Source organism: Phaenicophaeus curvirostris, chromosome 11, assembly GCF_032191515.1.
Source record: "Phaenicophaeus curvirostris isolate KB17595 chromosome 11, BPBGC_Pcur_1.0, whole genome shotgun sequence".
NCBI lineage: Eukaryota > Metazoa > Chordata > Aves > Cuculiformes > Cuculidae > Phaenicophaeus > Phaenicophaeus curvirostris.
Window position 1 is genome coordinate 18,834,009 of NC_091402.1, and position 19,168 is coordinate 18,853,176.

The window sequence follows — 19,168 nt, forward strand, 5'->3', positions numbered from 1 at the left end:
GCTAATGTGGATAAGTCTTAGAGGTTTGAAGGAAATGCTGCATCTGTTCCTATTTCAGTTTCTGGAAGATTTCCAGACCCTGTGCCACAACAAGAGCTGGTTGAAAGTTTTCCAGTTGAAGTTTTCTGTGGGAAAATGCTGATTCAGCTGAATCAGAAGATTTTTATGGCAACGTGCCTATTCTGTCAAAAATTTTAGTGAAAGCAAGGCTATGTAACTTTCTTTCCATATTTTAAATCAACGCATCTCCCCTGTGGCAGTACCGGTTGGGAGCTCTAGGCTGTCTCTGTATTATCTTTGACATACAAAGTTCCTTGCTTTCTGCCAGTTATCCAGAGAGGAAAACTCATAGGTTTCTTGGACAAACCAGCAGACTGTCTGGTGTATTTGCAGAGCTTCGAGTCCTTTATTGTTCATACTTAAGAGAACAGTGCCTTTAACTTCTTGAACAGTCTGTGAGTGAAGGTGATGTCTGGCTTTTCTTCTATCTTGTCATTACTGATGTTTTTGATAAATTATTCTGAAACAGATGTTAGTCTTCAAAATTTCTGGCTTCTGTTCCAATAAAAAGTTGATACAAAACTGACAATACTTCTAGAGACAGAATGACTGTAATTTCAATATTCAGAGATTAACTAAAAATACACCTTTCCTTGGGGAGTTCAAACTTACTGTGATGCAGAAGTACAGAAAATGCTTTCAAAAGTTATGTTAGATATTTCTCATAAAGCTGAAAAGTTATTCTGTGATGTATAAAACCTCTAAAGAGTGTAGCAGCCTGTGCTCTAAGCTTTCTGCTATTTTATATTTGCAAACAAGTAAAATACAAATGCAGTACGAAAAGCCAGACTCTTAAAGAATAAGCTGGAGAGATTTCATGAGGACTGCTCCCAGATGAAATGTCAGAACAGGTCATATATATATTAATACATTTCAGTGCAAAGTCTTTGTGAAGTGCAGTGAAGCTTAGGTTTTGCTTTTATCTTCAATAATAGGAGTCAAAACTTTCTAAAATGAAGTCTGATGGAACAAGCTGGTTTGACTTTAGCATCTGTGAAAGTAACAATAATTTACTGTTGTGTGTAAGCCTTGATAGCTTTTAAAATTATTTTTTTCTTTCAGTATTTTTTTTTCTTTTGAGCAGTTTTTCCAAATGATGAGATGTAATGAGAATTCTCCCCTTCTTTTTTTTCATTCCATCACAACTTTTTATTTTAATATCTTCTCTAAAATAAAAACCAAACAAGTTTTGTGAACAGAACAGCGTCTTAGAAACATTCATTTGCTGTCATATGAAGGGCCGTTTGATAGGAACGTTACTTGATATTTGTGATCATACAGTCTTTGCTACATGGAAATACAGTCTGCTGATCATCATCAGCATTTTCAATATCAGATGTTCTACAGAAAAGAAACAGCAATTTCACACTCCAGGAATTTTTTCTTTGTTTCCTTTGCATTCTGGCACTTTTTTCTCCTCTGTCTGGAGCTCTTTTTCTGAAACGGCATGCTGTTAATTTGGAAACTTGTAAGATGCACAAAGGGGTTTAATATTCCCCTTCAAAATGCATTACTGTGCCTGTATGGCATGAAAGTATGTTTGCTGTCATGGAAGAGAGCTCTCCTGAACTTCTATTTTAAATTCCTTTGTCTCAAGATGTCTTATTGAAAAGTTTTACATCCTTATACTGAGCTTCTGTTTGGATGAAAGCACACAGGAAAAACTCTTGTGTGTGAGGAAACAGCCTTTCTTCCTCTTGACAGCAGGCAGAACTCTATGGAAACAGGGAAATAGGCTGAGATGCATAATGAAATGGCTTGTTGTCCTGTGGTGATAATCTACCGACCTCTAGGCTTAGCCCTCTTTATTTAAGAATGTGGAAGAATAGCCAGGCCTACATGGTGAAGTAAACAAGGTATGTTGTCCTGTGCGCGTGGGAAGTAGGGCGTTTTCCAGTCTCCATCCATCCCTAACTGTGTAGAAATGAAGGCAAAATATTGAACAGAATATATTCTCTACAGACTGTGCAATGGAACATAGCATTGCACATTTTGTTTTCTGGTGGTGCCAGAGGTCTGAATTCTGCATTTATTTAAACCAAAACCCATAGAATTACTCTTGGTTTATGGCAGTGTGTGCAATCTATATTCGGACTATCCATTTTTGCTCTTATTATTTGATATTTATGCAAGTACAGATATACTGCTGTTACATGTTAATATGTTTTGTATTGTTTTCAATACTTTTTTTTTTATAACTTAGGATACAAAAATAGCTTCACTAGAGCGCAATATAAGAGATCTTGAAGATGAAATACAGATGTTAAAGACAAATGGAGTTCTGAATACAGAGGACCGAGAAGAAGAAATCAAACAAATAGAAGTTTACAAGAGTCACTCTAAGTTCATGAAAAATAAGGTAATAAAAATGTTTAAAGCTGTTTTAGTAATGGAAATAAAACTTTTAACTTGACCCTTTTCAACACATCAAGCTCACTGCATGTCTTCTTTTTGCAAATCTCTTCTGTGCAATACTCAGTAGCTATGGAGGATTGAAGCCTTTTGGATAAATAAAAGTGTGTTTGTTTGAGTTGACTTAGGAAGTGGTAGGGAAAAGAACTTCACTTTCAGCACTTCTGTGGAGGCTACTACAAACTTAAGTCTATATCATGTTTACTTTTCCCTTTCATGTGTATGATGTTTTAATGTTGGCTTTTTGAATTCATAATTTCGACTTGCACCATTTTGGCACAGCTGTAATTGTGCTTTTTTTTTTAAATTTTTCCCTGGACTTGGCTGCAGTTCTACCGCCAGGACTACTGTTCCACAGAAGATGCCAATTTGTAATATTCTAGTATTTTTAAGGAACTGCAATTTGTTGATTATTTTCCTACAAAATACCTTTCATTTCAAATTATTATATATAGATAATTATGAGTTGACCGGTAGTGGCTAGTAAGTGGGTAGTGATGTAACACGTTTCCTGATATCAAGCTCACAAAATAGTATTGCTTGTTCATTATTTTTAAATACATCAGAAGTAGAGCTTGATGTCTGAATTGTTGTCCCAGCTGGTAATTTGATGTGCTCAGCTGCTGGCTAGATAAAGATGAGCACTCCAAAGGCTGAGAAGAGCTGTTACTGTCTCCCAATCATATAAAAATGTTGTACAAAGCCTAGTATTTTGTTAAATCTTCTGAAGTTTTTGAGAGGAGAAGCTTCAGTATATTTCTGTGGCCCAGAAAGCAGACAAATGAGAAGACTGTTAAGCGTCTGTGATGTTCACATGGGTCTTGTATAGAGCATGTGGTATAGTTCAGATGATTGGCTGCAGATCTACATTTTGTCTTTATATCTTGTAGACAGATTTTTCCCATTCTTCATTTTGTGTACATTTTTGTCTGGGTTGCCATACTCGCTTTCATGTTCTGGCAAGGGATGGAGGAAGGTGCTTTCAAGAGAAAGTTTTCTCTAGCAGTTTAACTGCACTCTTCACATTTTCTTGACATCTGTTTTTTATACCCTTCTTTTCTTATTTTGATATTTTCAGACTGTGGAGGTGATTGCTTTTAGAGCCAGTATAGATTCTTGATTTTATACAGTAGCTCAGTGGTGGCTTGCCAGGTGCCTTAACCAGCTAGACAAATGTATTGAGATTTATAAAGAGAAATAAGGAATAAATATATGAAGACATGCATATGGGCTATAGTTGGAAGATTTTTTAATTTTTAAGGATACGCTTGCAATGTAAAACAAAATAGAAATATTTTGATCAACAGTAAATGTTTACAGTCACTGCCCCATAGAATATTCAGTCTGTGAAATACTTTAGGATGTGGATCTTTAGAATGGAGTTGAGTAGGATCAGTTTGTGGATACAGTCTTTTTTTCATGGGGATATTTGAGTTGTCTCACATCTAGCCCTTGTAGATTTCTTAGATCCCAAATGTGTGTTGGGAGAGAATGGAAAGAGCTCTTCTAGTGCTTGTCTGGTTGTTGCAGAGTTGAAACTTGAATTTTATAGAAAAATATCTAGTCTTTATAGTCATCAAGAAAACATTCCAAATATAAAGAAAGTGTGGTTTCTCTGAGTTATGCAGATGTGCTGAGGTGTTCTATTTCAAATAATCATCATGACATGATGTATCTGGATTCATCTGATGACCAGTGTTATTTTGCAGTACTTGAAGTAGAATAGTTATGTCACCCCATTCATCAACATTTAGTATCATTTTGTGTATTGTCCAGTACTTTGTTCAAATTCATGTATTTTAAATAAACCACCCTTTTTCGGTTTTGTGGCTGGTCCTCCCATTTATCGTTATGGAAAGTGTAAAATAATTACAGTTCCATGATATCTACTGATGAGTCTTAAATTCAGATAAATTCAGAAGCTCTGCCTTAGTGACTGGGTTTCTGCCATTTCCCCTAAGATATACTTTTACAGTCTCACAGACATTATACTCTGTGGGATTTTTTTATAACGTTTTCCCCAGACTTCTCTTAAGTTAATCTCTTTGGCTTGACTTTCCTAGTTCCTAAGAATTCCAATAGGACTGCCAGGGAAGAAAAAAGGAGGGTAGGGATAGTGGGCAGCAACACATTTGTGAGAAAAGTAAGGTTAAAATTCCCCTTTACTGGTTTTCTCTCCTTACTAAGATGCCTGCTTTTCCTTATCAGGTTCTTAAAAAAACCTTGGGCAGCTCTGGCCAATGATAAGTCACAAGAATCATTCTGTTGGAAGGAATACACTATTGGATTGAACTTATGCTTTTATGAACACTTTTTCCTATGCATTTTTGCCATACTGCCAGACTTGCCTTACACAGTATAAATTCTTTTGAACTTAAGTGAGGTCTTTCAGAATTTACAGGTGTCTGAGTTGTAATATCATGGTTGTTCACACCTTTCCAATTTCAAGTGTAACTATGAATTGGAAATGAAATTAATGATCTGTCTCCCTCCCATTACAGATTGACCAACTGAAACAAGAACTCTCAAAGAAAGAATCAGAACTTCTTGCCTTACAAACTAAGCTTGAAACCCTTAGCAATCAGAATTCAGATTGCAAGCAACACATTGAAGTGCTTAAAGAGTCACTTACTGCCAAAGAACAGAGAGCTGCCATACTTCAGACAGAGGTATTGTGTTTTCTAATCATAAAATGCAACAGAAATATTTAGTTAATGGCATTTGCCAGGGGGGTGAGGTGTTTGTTGCAAATCTGTGTAGAAGGGAATTTGGTAAAGAATAGTGAAATAATTTAAAACCCTTTAAATGCCAATGTATGGTGTATATTTTTTTGGTAGTTCACCAGCTCTCATTCTGGAATTGTTTTAGAAGCACCTATCGCTGCATTTTAAGAAAACATTTGTGCCTAATTCTTATTGGCTTCAATGGTGAAACTGGGCCTTAATGTCTTGATTTGTTGTGATTTCATTCCTTGTTTCTTCATCTGTTGGTTGGCTGTGTTGTCCTTGTGTTGCTCTGGCTTGATGCTTCTTTTCTACTGTGTATTTCTGTTCTGAAGAGCAAAGCTGATGATGTATTTTGAAGGGATCTGTTGAAGGGTACATGATATTAATCTGTGGTTATTGTTTCAAGTGCAATCAGCATTTATTGAAAAATATGAATAATTTCAATCTTTAAAACAGGCCAGTGCATTACTTACATATGTATCTTCCAAGTCAGATCATAAAAATATGGTTAGTTGAAGGCATGGTTGGGATGGTTGTCAGATTTGATGGCATGTTTAAATACAGTGTTAAAAATGTCCATCGCTTCATTTAAAACTTCATTACTTAATTTTAAAAAGCCTTCATAGACTTGCAGCACAGAATAGTGATTAGATTAATTCCTATTATAACATCTTCATTTTGTTTTTCATGTGTGTTCCCTTTTCAAGAGTCATCAGTGCCTGTGAAATTCAGTTATACAGTGCGAATAGTTATTTAAGGTATCCAGGAGCCTTACAGAACTCCTCAAATATCTGGCTTAACTCATCATTAACTCAGCTTAAACTCATCATTCTAATTGAAGCAGAAACAGCAGTATTTCTAAGATTCTGATTATATCTTTAATCTATACATCTTATCCTTTGTACATTAAGAAAATACAGATGAAATCTTTGAATTTCCAGCTTGTGTTTCATAGGCCAGCCAGCATATGTATATAATACAAACTAATCATAATAGAATAACGGTAAAAACTTTAGCAGTTTTGGCAGATCTCAGTCTATTTTTTTGAGTAGTAAAGATTACATATTTTAGATCTCGGGCTCTGCAAATCTGTTTTACAAGGTTTGAATTACCTGTTGTGCTGCTTAGGATGATGATGAGTTCCATTGCCTCTCCACTAATTTGATTTCCCAGTTCTTTATCAGACTGATATGTATTGAAGGCATTACAGTCTTATGGCTGGCAGATGGGCAGTGGTAAAAAGAGCTGAATGTACAGTGCTCTTGATGATGGGCTGCTAGGGTTGTGCAGTCCTAGTGGAGAGCTAGTTTGCTTCTGCAGGTATTCAATTCCTCTTCTGCATGAGGCAGTTGAGTGTGAAGCTTTCACATGTAGCATTTTAAGTTAAAATTAGCTATAGTTGCCTGTTGCTGCGCCGGTGACAATCAGTTGTGTTGTGTCTGCTTTGTCGTTAGTCTCTCAGGGAGACCAAATGAAAAATTAATGTTAAAATGATTAGAGGAGTAGCTTGGTAGAAGAAGTGCTCTATGATAGCAGAGAATTAATCTCTTTTGTTTTGCCTAGTATCGTGTTATTTGTGATACAAGTGAATATGATATTTTGTCCAAATAGTATGGGATTCTTTCAGCTTTCAATTAAAAAAAAAAAGTCTTTTTAGGTATGGGTTTAGTGAAAGATGTTCAGTGTAATTTCAGCTCAGTGGAAGATATCAGTTCCTGGTTTTGGTTATTTATTTTAATTAACCTTTTACTTCTGTATAATCCAAAGTATTCTGATGACAACTCTTGCTTTCTGAATAAAATAACGCTGTAAGCTGGGTGGGTCATCGCAGGTATGAGACTTAAAAATGAAGCAGAACAACTCATAAATGTCCTCACAGTATATCTTCATTCTAATCAGTTATGGCTGTCTCTGCATGGACTTGCTAAATGAGTTGAGCCCTTTTTTTTGTGATTGAATCTTTAGAAATTGTGTTTTTTACTTTATATGCATTATTGTCAATTGTCAGTAATTGCATTATTTCATAAACCGATAAAGCTCTGAAACACCACAAACTATTTTATACTCCTCATAGAAATTGAGGTGATTACTGTTTTCTGCTTTGGCCAGGGTGTAGATAATTATTTATCAAACAACATTACAACCTTTTTTGAGAGGTTATTTTTTTTTACTTCTATTTAAGACCCATTTGTAAAGGGAATTGGAGAAAAGTGGTGAATTCTGTTCACCTCTTATGGGAAGTAATTTTAGTTAAAATTTGCTGTAATTATCTGCTCATGTATGGGAGGCTTTTGGCAGTAGTATCATGTTAATGGAACTTTTTCTTTTCTGGGAGGTCATCTGAAAACGAAGGCTGCTAAGTGTTGGGTTAATACCAGCCTTCATTTTGGGATGTGGTACATCTTGAGATGCATTAGGAGCAACGTGAAGAAAACCTGTTCCAGTTCTGGTTTACATATGTATTGATGCAGCCACTATTTGAAAGGTTTTAGCAAATAATTTTGATCTAATAGCAGATTTAAAATGGGACATAATTTCACTTGTCTCAAAATTTCTTCAAAATGGTGCTTTTATATGCACCATTTACCCATGAGGCAGTCTTAAACTGTGTTAAACTCTAAATTATGTCAGCAATATACCTGATCTTGAAGTACTTTAATAATGAGTGTATTTTTGGCAATAGTAAAGACATCTTATTTTTAATCCATTTAAGATGCCCTGAATGTTTTATCACTTTCCTGTACTTTATGGTGGAGATGCAGGGTATCTCAAATCTGCCCCACGAGATCTTTTATGTTATTTAGATAAAAATAAAGCAAACTGTGCACCCATTGGTTTCTCAAGCCAGGATTTATCAGGAAAGAACAGTACTTTTTTTTATTTTAAACCTTTAGGATTGCTGTAGGCATATCACAGGTTGTGCATCTTTCAACCTAGAGATTAGATATTCAGGGGCTGGAAAAGAAGAGCAGTTTCTGGACTTAAATAATACTCAGCTTTGCAAAAGATATGTGGTTAGACTGGGCATACTTCTCACCTCTTTTTGAATAGACTTCAAATCAAGAGCTCCTTAAAGCTACTGACCTATTCATTCTTCTTTCCTGGAACAGAGTTTTGTAGAAGCTTTCAGCTAGTGGCAAGAAATACACTTGCATAACCAAACAAAGGATTTGTTGTAAATTGCTGTGTAACTATGTGGGAATGTTACTTGCTTTCTCTTACAGTCATGAAAACAAAGCAATTTCACAGACTAGAAAGTAAGATTCTTCAAGGCTGATGTGCATGTTCCAATGATGTTCTATTGTTACATATTTTTAAGACCCTGAGGGGTTCGGCGCATTCCTTACCACCCTGCTGTATGCTTGGGAGTTTTTCTGGTTAAAAATGATTGCCAGGTTATCTCTTCTCCACAAACTATTCTGTTACAACTTCCAGACTAGGCGTGCAGTTTATTGGAGAGAGAGTCTGTTAAACTGTGGGCGTTCTGGAGAAATGCACGGGGGCTCCAAGGAACACAAAAAGCTGGACAGCGGCTGAATTTGTAGATTGCTACATCTACTCCTGGAAGCCAAAGTACTTGTTTCCTATCAATATTTAGACAAAACCAGAAAGAACACATCCTTAACATAAGCAACAAGAACACATCTCAGTAAAAATTAATTAAGGCCTTGGGCCACTCATTGGGTATCGTGAGTTTGAGGGTTTTCAAGCTGATCTTGGTGTTAGTCAGTTATGAGATGGTTGAAACAGGCTGTGCTGCTTGCACTTTTTGGTAAGCACTTTGCAAATATCAGCTTTGTGTAACTCAATAATATCTGTCCAGTACTCAGAAATAGCCTGCCTTTCAAAAGGACTTTCTACATTTCTTCTTAATCTTCAGTTTGGAGAATTCTGGAGGAGTGGAGGAAATGTTTATATCTCATATGAATCTTTGCAGAAAATGTTACACTTGTTATGTGTGAGAGACTAAATGTGGGCTAATTCCAACTGTCCGCAGAAGCCATTGATGTTTTGTTTCTGGTATATATATTAAGCTGCGTTAAATTAAATTACAAAACGGCAACAGATCAAAAGCTCTTCTAGCGTAGCTCATATATTTCTTGCAGAAAATGCAGTCCCTGCAACAGGAGACTCATGGTAGGATAGAGGAGCTTTCTATGCACTAAAATCAAGTTCTGTCTTACCAAAGACCTGAAAATGAGCCGGTGATCATGCATGTGGCCTGCTAGTATAGATGGATGAAGAATAAAAATACTGCTTTGCCAGATGGGATGTCTCTGCCACCTGGACTTTAAGCTGACTAAGCTGAAGGCTAGACTGCTGCGGTAGCAATCCAGCAATGATTCTGGACATAGCAGATTTCATTCTCTGCAACTGTGAATTTGGAAAAGATTTTGTTTGCGCAGAGCAACTGAATCTTCTATCTCCAGGCCTCAGGTTTTATCTAAAGGGAGAGTGATGGGTTCCAGCAGCAGATGGAAAAGCAGCTGTGGGGAGATGCCGGGCGAATGGCAGCCCTCCAGCAGGTGGAAATCATTATGGAAGGAATGTTGTACTGTACAAGCTATTGTTGGTTAGTCTCAGATGAGTAAAATTAATAATATTTTGGCCAGCATTAATCCACGCTTCTTTCCTCCTTTGTGTCCATATTGCCTTATTTGAAAAATGGATAGTTCTTCTTAATTATCACTGTAGTCTTTTATGCTGTCCTAAAACATGCTTATAACTTGTCTTGAAGGGCTTCTTTCTGGAGGTGATAGTAATCTCCAGAAAGTACTTAACAGGCATTTGTAAACCTGAGCTGGGTAAAACGTTCATAATGACAGTGTCAACTTCCTTCCTGAAGAGGAATTCTTCATAAGCACCTTGTTGTAATTAAATCAGCTTAATAAATCCTGTAATAAAAGAAATCATAGAATCATAGAATCACCAGGTTGGAAGAGACCCATCGGATCATCGAGTCCAACCATTCCCATCAATCACTAAACCATGTCCCTCAGCGCCTCGTCTCCTCAACAGAGTCTCAGTTACTTAACAAGCCTTTTATTATTATTTATCTTATTATTTAGCAGCTACATATGATGCAACAGAATGGGATTCATAGAATCATGTAATGCTTGAGATTGAAAGAGAGCTCTGGAGATCGTTTGCTCCAACCCCCTTTTCAAGCAGGGACCACCTAGAGCTGGTTGTGCAGGACCCTGTCAAGATGGCTTTTGAATATTTCCAGAGGTAGAGAATCCACAACCTCTCTGCGTGACATATGCCACTGCTTGGTTATCCTCACAGTAATGTTTCCTGATGGTCAGAGGGAACCTTTTGTGTTTCAGTTAGTGCCCTTTGCCTCTTTTCCTGTCACTGGACACCAGTGAAAAACCTGGCTCCATCATTACACCCTCCCCCCAGATATTTATACAGAGTGGTAAGATGCTTCCGTCTCTTTTCTAGGCTGCGCTCTGTCCAGCTTTTTTCTCCTAACTCTCAGGCTTTTATCTTATGAGAGGTGCTCCAATTCTTTAATAAATCCCTTAATTAATCCCCTAGTTGCTTTGTGGCCCTTCACTGAACTCTCCAGTATATCTATATCCTTCTTGAGGAGTCCAGAACTGGATACAGGATGCCAGATGTGGCCTGACCAGTGATGAGTGGAGGGGAGGGATCACGTCCCTCAACCTGCTGGCAACACCCCTCCTAATGTAGCCCAGGATGCTGTTTGCCTTTCTGCCACAAGGGCACATTGCTGGTGTTCGACATGGTGTCAGAAATTAAGTGTAAGCAGAGTTATAAGGATTCTAAATCTCTGCAGAATGTTAACTACTATTGAGAGGCATAACTAGCATGTCAGTTATTTCATATATTTGTCTTACGTGTGTTATAGCAGATCCTCAGAAATACGAGGATATCTCAGTTTTTATGATGACTGTGGTTAATTTTCTTCAAACAAATGTAATTGGATCAAATTTCAGGTACGATGGTGCTTTGTCACATGATGTGAGAAAATTTAAAACCAGCAGTAAATAAGTGAAATCTAGATCTAAACGTGATGTGCTTTTTGCATGATTTTTCTGTTGTCTCAGTGATATCGGTGTTTTGGATTTTTTTTTTTGATAGTTTTATTTGACGTAGGAACCTACTATTTTGAATTTTTATTGACAGATTAAATAAAAAGATAAAATCCTGGAAAGCAATAACTCCCATGGTGGCCAGAGGTGGGAGGTCTGAAAATGGTTTATTGCCAGTAGGAAAAAAGTTTGGAACCGGTCCTCTGAAGGTTCACCACCTCTACTATGTGCATTTCATTTTGTTCCATTTTAAAGGGTATATGTAGTAATAGTGCCAAACTATGCAAACTTTTCCTACCCTAATGTATATAGCTTTTGTTTTGATTGTCTCTTCATTATTAATATGCGAACCGTGAGGTTAAATAAAAATGATGCAAGGTCAGGTTCTTCCAGCTACAGAACACGGAAAATGTCACTGTGTTCCATAGAGAACTGTGAAAAGGAAGAACATCAATCTTAGTTAGATTTTCCTTGCTGTTTTGAAAAATGCTATAGAAGTTAATTTTTAAATGAAACCTTGTACTGTTACTGCATATGGAATGAAGTTAAACAGCATGACTGGTCCTTTTTGATTTAAAAGATCAGGCACTACCATTTGTATACTTTAAAAAGTGGTAGATAGTACAGTTTGAGACTATATTTGTGCATATTTGCAATGACTGGCACTTAACTACTCCTACCATCAGGGAAAAAAACCCAACATACAAATCAATGCAAATAACTTCATTTCAGTTGGGTAGCGCAGTGGAGAAAAACATTCATATCATAAGCAAATCTGACACAAACATACTTAGCACTTTATTTGTCAGTGTATCCTTGCTTAGATAGCACGCTGACAAACTGGCAGGTGTGCTGTTTGAAGGTTAATGAACTGTGAAAGAAGTAAATGTCTACAAAGAAATTTGTAAATTGTGAGCACAGCACTGGCAATGGAAAAAATGGGTTAGAAAAATAAGTGAAATCTACTGGGTAACTGAATACTGAGGTATTCAGTGTATGTGTATTAATATAGAGAACCTCATAAAATGAAGAGGAAAGGTGATTATAGTAGGCATTTATTGCAATCTGTTTTTTCTTTTAAACAGTCTGTTTCTGGAGGACTGTGAAGTGATTGACTTCTTGGCAATTCTTAGTTTGCATAAAGAGCAAATAAAAGTAGACAGCACACAATACTTGGAGTAAAACTACAAACACTTTATTTTTCTTTCTATTGCCATGTTGATATTTGATATTGCCTGAAATGTAAATCTGTTTTTAATTTTACAGAAATAATGGTATAACTACGGCTATTTCACTCTAACGTAGTTTTACATTGATTTTGTATTTTTCTATTGTTGCATGATTTTTTTTTTTGTTGTTTGTTTCAGATCAGGCTGGGCCAGATATTTCAGTGTGGTCTCTGTGCTGGCTGCCAGTATGTTGTTCTGGTAGATCTGCAGTGCATGCAAAGGAAAGATCACCCACTGTAAAAAGGACTATTCCAGAGGCTTGTGTGCCACTTACTCTCTGTCACTCCACAGCTGTTCATGGCTCTCTTTACAGTATTTCCAACGGGGCTTTATCTCCGGTGGAATTTGCCAGCTAGTTCACTTTTTATAAAGTTTTGGTGGGCTCTTGTGATGATTCAGAGCAAGAGAGAGGGGCGTAGTGGCAAGGCAGTAAATTAGAATCATAGAATCATAGAATAACCAGGTTGGAAGAGACCCACCGGATCATCGAGTCCAACCATTCCTATCAAAGAAAAAAAATTCAGAGAGTTAAATTGAAAAAAAACATTTAGATTAGCAAAATACGATATTTAAACTTAAGTAAGCTGTGAAACTAAGTTGTTTTTTTTTTATTCTGTATATCTACTGGAGAATTTAAAGACTTGGCTTTTCAAGGGCACATGAGCTGGTGTTGTCTGTGGTCAATGTTCACTGTGCTTTCGGCAGGAGGTTGGACTAGAGCCCTCCTGTGACTTGTTCCAACCTTGGTGACTCCCTGCTAATTTAAACAAAGCTTTCTCAAACATGTGATAGGTGATATTCTCCCAAAGATGTGCATTTTCTGCTTTGTGAGTTATATACTAACATTAACTTACCCAGAAAAAGATTAAATGTCGATTTGTTCATTTATCTCCTGCTCCCCAATTGAATCCATTCTTGATAATAGTTTTAACTCTTCTTTCTTTGGGGGGTATCATTATTTTTAATTCATAAGAAATTGAAATGGAATTGTCTGAGGGAAAGGTAACAGAGTGGAGAGTTCTGTTTGTGGGGCCTGTAGGAAGCAGTGCCAAGAGACAGGAAAGCTAAAAAGAAAATGGGAAAGATGAAAGTACAAAGATAAGGGCTTTATACTCTGTGTAAAGACTTTATGCAAGTTGTTTGGGACAAACAGTTTAATGAATGTTAGCTTTATCTTACTGTCAAAACACTTCGTCTTGTCATCTCTTTTATTTAAGTAGAGTGATAAATAACTTGTCCCTCCCCCCCCCAGTTCTTAGATTTACAGAATATTACCTTGTTGCCATTTAAAACAATATTCAATTAGACAGCTTTAATGGATTTTTATAACTTGGCAAAATTTACTGTGATAAGGTACATTAAGCTTCAGTTAGTTTTGATTCCAGTGGATGGAAATAATTAGGAATATATTAGTGCTGTTACCTACTATTTTAAAACCTGTTCTCTGACTGGAGCTGTTTTGAGAGGAAATCTGCTATTGCTTGTGTTGTGATTAAGTCTAAACATCCCAGTAATGATTCTAAGGTATTGGCATTGTAAACAAAGAAATGAGAAGAAGAACCCATCTCAAAACAATACTGAAATTTTACCAGGTAGGTGCAGAACCCAGGGGAACACAAACAATCTGTAGATGTTGTAATTGGCGTAATAACTAGTAGACATAACCCCTCAGTCTGAAACTCTTAAAGCTGTTTGGCACATATTGCTGTAATGATGAAATGCGATGAGAAGTTACTGAACTAGTTTTGGGTATTTCTGGTTTTTTATGCATAAAAAACAGCTGGGATGGAAGGACTAGAGCCACTTAAAGGAAGACTTGAATTATGTCTGGTGACTGAAGGGAGATGGGTGTCTGTGAGTAGAGGGGATTAAGCCATGAGTGGCCTTCAGGCCAAAGACGAGTGGCTCTTGAGTTTATAAAAGTGAAAGAGGGAAAGAGCAATGGTGGCTGATGTCCTGTGTCTGCTGTCTTGGGGTAAAAATGAAAAAAAATGAGGCTGATCTTTGTGTATGGTACATACAGCCAGGTAAAAGTTTGCTATACAAAGGTATGGACAATGTAAGCTTTTTTATTTCTTGCATTGTACCGGTGCAAGGGTTGGGTTTTTTCTTTAGGTGCGTGTGTGTGTGTGTTGGTTCGTTTGTTTTTCCTAATATGGGTGTTAATGCAATGCAAGGATGTAATGTGGGGCAGTTCAGCCTTTGCCCTGGAACTAAGGCCAGAGACTGCAAATTGTCTTTTAAATTAGTGATTCAATCTGAGAGCATCTTTTTTCAGTGACGAGATCTGCTCTTCCTAACATAGATAACAGAGTTCTTAGTTCACCATTGCTCTTAACCCCAACACTCAAGCATGTGGTGGGTACAAAGATATATTCTCAGCCTGTCCTCTATCTATGGAAAGGAGAAATCTTGCAGTAGAAGCAGAGTTTAATTAAATTGGAGATCTGGCCCATTTGAAATACAAAGCTTCTGTACCTGTGTTGGTCCAGAAATCTTTGGAGATGCTCATACTGACAGCAGACCTCAGATGGCTTTTTGATTCTTTTTTTTCTGCATGATCCTGAATAATATTTTCCTTAGAGCCATGTCGTGGCATAAGATCAATGGTTTCACAGGTGACCGGGTACTATTTAGGGAACCTTCTGAATAGGATCAGCTAAGGCAATAAGGACTGATACACTTCATGTCTTAAGTAATAACATAATATAATTACATAATAATTTTTATTTCTCTAGTACATTCCATACTTAAAACCATCAAGTAATGCAGGCTGTGAGAATTTTTGAAAGATTTGTCATTATTATCGATAAAAAATATTTACAAATTGTCTTCTGCAAAAGAAGCAGCAGCTGTGTGTTCTCCCGAATGATTTGATTCAGTTACATATTTAATATATTTTCACCTAGTTGGTGTGGTAAACTTGACAGAATTCCAGTTTTTATGGCTTTCATTTTTTGTTTCTGTTAAAGTGGAAGTTGCGTTTTTATTTATAAATTAGACGAAACAGAAACCCAGACATAAATGTACTGTTTCAGTTAGACAAGTGAAGGATGATATGTGTGTGGCAAAAGTTCTCTTTCTGAAGTAGATTTGGTACTTCACAGCTCTACCATGGTAACTCATAGCAGTGAAGTTGTGTAGCCTTAAGGGTTTAGTAAATAAATATCCATGTTGACTGTTGGCTGGCACAGACATGTGGGAGCAATCATCTTAGTTTCCAGTTGTTGCAGGGAGGAGTTGCAGTGGTGCACACTGAGCCATGAAAATAGTGGTCTGACACTTAAAAGAAACTGGGCTAAACTACTACTGTGCATGATAGCGCCTAGTGAAATAAGGGTATTAATGTCCTTAGAGCAAAAATTTTTGAAGATATGTAGTTAATGAAAAGGCTGTGAATGCAATTTAATTATAATACAAAATATTCTCAAAGGCAGGATGCTAATTAACGTTTGCTGGACCTGACTGGGTTAAAATGCTCATAACAAAGTTCTGAAATCATCTGTCTCCTTGGAAAAATGTTCATTTTTGATCTTTGGTCATATAAGTGGCTAACAATGTTAGCAAACTGTTGAGTTAGTTGACTGTGGTGCTGTTCTCCACTTGTTTAAAATAATCACAAGAAAAGAATCAATGTGTGGCACTATAACTTACATCTTGGCTCTTCAAACAAATCCTTTATGTTTGTGTTTCCTGTACAGGATTATACACCTCTCCTTGCTAGCGTTACTTATATTATTTTGATGCAATAACATTTTAATGCAGTAATACTTGTTAAAGAAATAGCATTATGTGGCATTAAGTAAATTGAATCTGTGTAAATGCCTTTGGTTGTTATCTGTCTGTGAAATATAAAGAAGAAAGGCCTTGAATTGTTTCTTCTGTAGTTCTCTGTTGAACGTGCTCTTCTTCACACAAAGAAGACTAATTTATCCCTATCTTTATGCTAATATTATTACTCCTATCTCTATGCTAATTTCCATATTTTTGAGAAGGAAGCATGGGATGTAAAAAGTCATGAGAATGCCAAGGTTTGCTGCTGTTGTTACGGACACCATATATTTTAGGTTTCTTCCTCTTAATATGACCATACTTTCCCTATGTGTGTCCATTACACCAGCTGTAATTGTTTGAACTCTGTACATTATGATGAATTTTGACCGTATATTCTATACCACAGATCTGTCTCTCTGTTTTTAAAAGATTCTAGCTGAACAGAAACTGTGAAGATTTTCAGTGTGATAGCAGTTTTAGTTTTAGAGAAGAAAAGGTGTGAATAGTACCATGCTAGAAGAAATAAAGATTTAGAAAAGAAGGAAAAATATTGTTTTGAAAAAGCAAAGAAGTGTTTCTGATGCATATGAAGGAATAATGATTGCAAGAGGACTTTGTGCTACATTTCTCCACTTTATGTCAGGAACAGTAAAGTTCCAGAGATTTGAAAGTATGAAAATAAAAGATTGAAACATTAATTCTCTGCAATACATAGTCAGATTCACATAATTTGAGTTGCAATAAATTAACCTTTTCCCTTACTAATAATTTATTTCAATTTTTAGGCAAGTGTAAGTTTTATTTTACTCTTTTGGCTAGAAGAAATTCCATTTTCTTCATTAATAGACACAAATAATGCTAAGATTTTCATTTGGAGCTATTTCATCTTTCTATGTAGTTGATAGAGAAATTTGCTTTTCTCTTACTGAATTTTTTTCTTTTTTTCAGTCAGCTTTCTTTTTTTGGTCAGTTTTTCTTTTTTTCAGTCTCCTGTAAATAAGGTCCTGACTGACCTTTCAATATAAGGATTAGTTTCCTTCCTAGTTTATTTTGAAGTGTTGCCAGAAATTGGGGGTGAGCGGTGGGAAGAAGTTGCCTTTATTTTATCCCATTTTAGGATTTAATGCATGATTTCATAGAGTTGTGGTAAATACAATAGTACATATTTAATACAGCATGTAGGTTTATGTTTGCAACAGACTGGAAACAATTGAGAGTAGTTTTCCTAAGCATAACCATAAACATAATGAAGTTTATCGTGCCAAGTGTTGGGCCACAGATAAAGACAAACACACAAGTGGTCAACCTGCCCTCCATTTCTAGGAAAGCTGCCATTGGACCAAATAAACTAAGTTGAAATCAGGCAGGAAATCTTTGTAGACTTGACCTAAACTCATGTACGTTGATTTGTTGTTGCCTGCCCTGTAGCTGTGTTGGTTTATGAGCCATGCAAAAATTCAGGCCAGTCTGCATTGAAGTGCCAGTTGCCTCCCTTATCTTTTTTTTCTTCCAGCTTGATGCTGTGGACCAGCAGGCTGGTAGCAGGCTGGTTTGCTTTGTGTCATCTTCTGCCATAAATTTTGAAGCAGTTTGTCATATACCTAGTGAGAGAATAGGCTTAAACGCTTAAACAAAAAGATAAGTAATTCTGATAGCACCTGCTATCGCCAGTTTCTTCTCTTCATGAAAGGAAAAGAGATTGAGGATGTGGTTATGTGGTTCTCTGCTTCTATCTCCAGTTACTCTACTGAACCCCATCACCATCTCATAGGGCATGGGAATAAAGGCATGGCATACTTTGAAGTTCAGGGTCTCTCTTTTATTTCATCGTTTTTGAGCTGGCTGAAAAGTTTCAGCAGCCACATGTAGATGGGGGTTGGCCACGTGGGTGAGGATCATAACATGATTCAGATCTATTATGCTAGCATTTCCCCATCTAGGAAAGAGTCCTTGCATGGTTATAATAGTTTTATATATCTAAAATGTAGTGGCGATAGTTAATTCAAAGTTTTAAAATATGAACAATCGTCCTTTAGAATGTCGAATGCGGCACTTGAGAGGGAACTTGGGATGGCCGCAGTGATGTGCCATACTGATAAATCATAGAATAACCAGGTTGGAAGAGGCCCACCGGATCATCGAGTCCAACCATTTGTATCAACCATTCCAAATCAAAATAATAAATTCAAAACATATGTTATGATCTCAGTAATGTAATCCAGATTATGCATTAGAGGGTAACAGTTGTGCGTTTTGAGCGCTAGAAGTTTACTTTGCCTTTGACCTGATGCCTGGAGGTGCGCAACGTTGCTGAATTGTGATAAGTTGTATTTGTGCTCAGGTGGTACTGTAAGCATAAGTTTTTGTTCAAATGAGACACTCAAGTTTGATTTATAGTGTAAAACTATGAAGATTCTTATTCCATTTCTTTGTTGCATAGGTTGCAGAGGGTTCTGTAAGGTACCAAAATTTGGGGGCAGGGAGGAAGCTACTTGCTGTGGCAAAGCCTTAAAGTGAGTGTGAGAGCATTTTTATACAAGTTGATGAGAACCTCCTGGATACGATTGACTTAAATTAGCTTGATTGCTTTTTATCAATTGCAGCTGCACTATTTAGCATAAAAATGCAAAACATCCAAAAATCATTTGCCTTGCAGTGTAGTAGAAAGATGGTTTTAGTTAGTCTTTAAGATGTTTCAAATGTTTATTCTACACAGATTCTCTGAGAATGGATCCAGAACATATCTAGTTACAGAGAATTAGTACAGATATTGTAAACTTTGAGAAAATTAATTAAGGAAAATATGCTGCTTTATGAATTACATATTTAGGATTTTGGTTTTTTTCCTTTTAAGTATGTTAGTAAGTTAAATAGTTCAAAGATATTTGTTATAGTGGCATAATAG

At 36.5% G+C, this 19,168-nt stretch overlaps 1 protein-coding gene across 16 annotated transcripts in view; it reads left to right on the forward strand.

Annotated features, from left to right (window-relative positions):
- The window catches only part of ERC2 (ELKS/RAB6-interacting/CAST family member 2), a 367,942-nt gene that overhangs the window by 71,208 nt on the left and 277,566 nt on the right, over window positions 1-19,168 (forward strand). For all 16 annotated transcript variants that reach the window (XM_069865912.1, XM_069865911.1, XM_069865913.1 and 13 more), the window contains 2 exons: window positions 2,264-2,419; window positions 4,974-5,141. In XM_069865912.1, coding sequence (XP_069722013.1) covers window positions 2,264-2,419; window positions 4,974-5,141 — 324 coding nt within the window. The remainder of the gene's footprint in view (window positions 1-2,263; window positions 2,420-4,973; window positions 5,142-19,168) is intronic.